At 48.1% G+C, this 451-nt stretch overlaps 1 protein-coding gene across 1 annotated transcript in view; it reads left to right on the plus strand.

Moving 5' to 3' along the window:
• Nucleotides 1–451, plus strand: part of LOC119593077 (carbohydrate sulfotransferase 11-like) — an 8,227-nt gene extending 7,776 nt beyond the window's left edge. Inside the window, exon 7 of the mRNA XM_037941999.1 lies at nt 214–451. Within this exon, the coding sequence (XP_037797927.1) occupies nt 214–390 (177 nt within the window). The 3' untranslated portion in view covers nt 391–451. The remainder of the gene's footprint in view (nt 1–213) is intronic.

Genomic DNA, 451 nt, shown 5'->3' on the forward strand with positions numbered 1-451 from the left:
CTTACATCCCAGAAAATCTTTATTGTCACCTGTGGAGGTTATAGCAGTTGGGGCTTCATTTATCAAAGAAAATGATGGATTTGGAGAGGGAGAAACATCACCCGTTTATTATTTCATCATACCACCTCCAACACCCTCACGGCCCATCGCTACAACCCCCCCCCCAAAAAAAAAAAAAAACGTTAAAACCCCGCTTTCTCCTAATCTCCACAGAGGCAGACGCAGGAGTGGCGGCACCTTCACAACGCGACCTCCCAGGACCTTGCTTCTCAGTACTTCTCTCTCCTCACGCACGAGCAGATCCTCCAGCTTCACCAGCGATACCTCTTGGACTTCCAGCTGTTCGAGTACGCGCTGGACGACTATTTGAAATATGCTAATGATCGATAAGGCGGGATTTGAGCGTGTTGGGATTACGGGAAGATAGGTCGTGTATGTGTTATGTGATCTG

Source organism: Penaeus monodon, chromosome 31 (assembly GCF_015228065.2).
Source record: "Penaeus monodon isolate SGIC_2016 chromosome 31, NSTDA_Pmon_1, whole genome shotgun sequence".
Lineage (NCBI taxonomy): Eukaryota > Metazoa > Arthropoda > Malacostraca > Decapoda > Penaeidae > Penaeus > Penaeus monodon.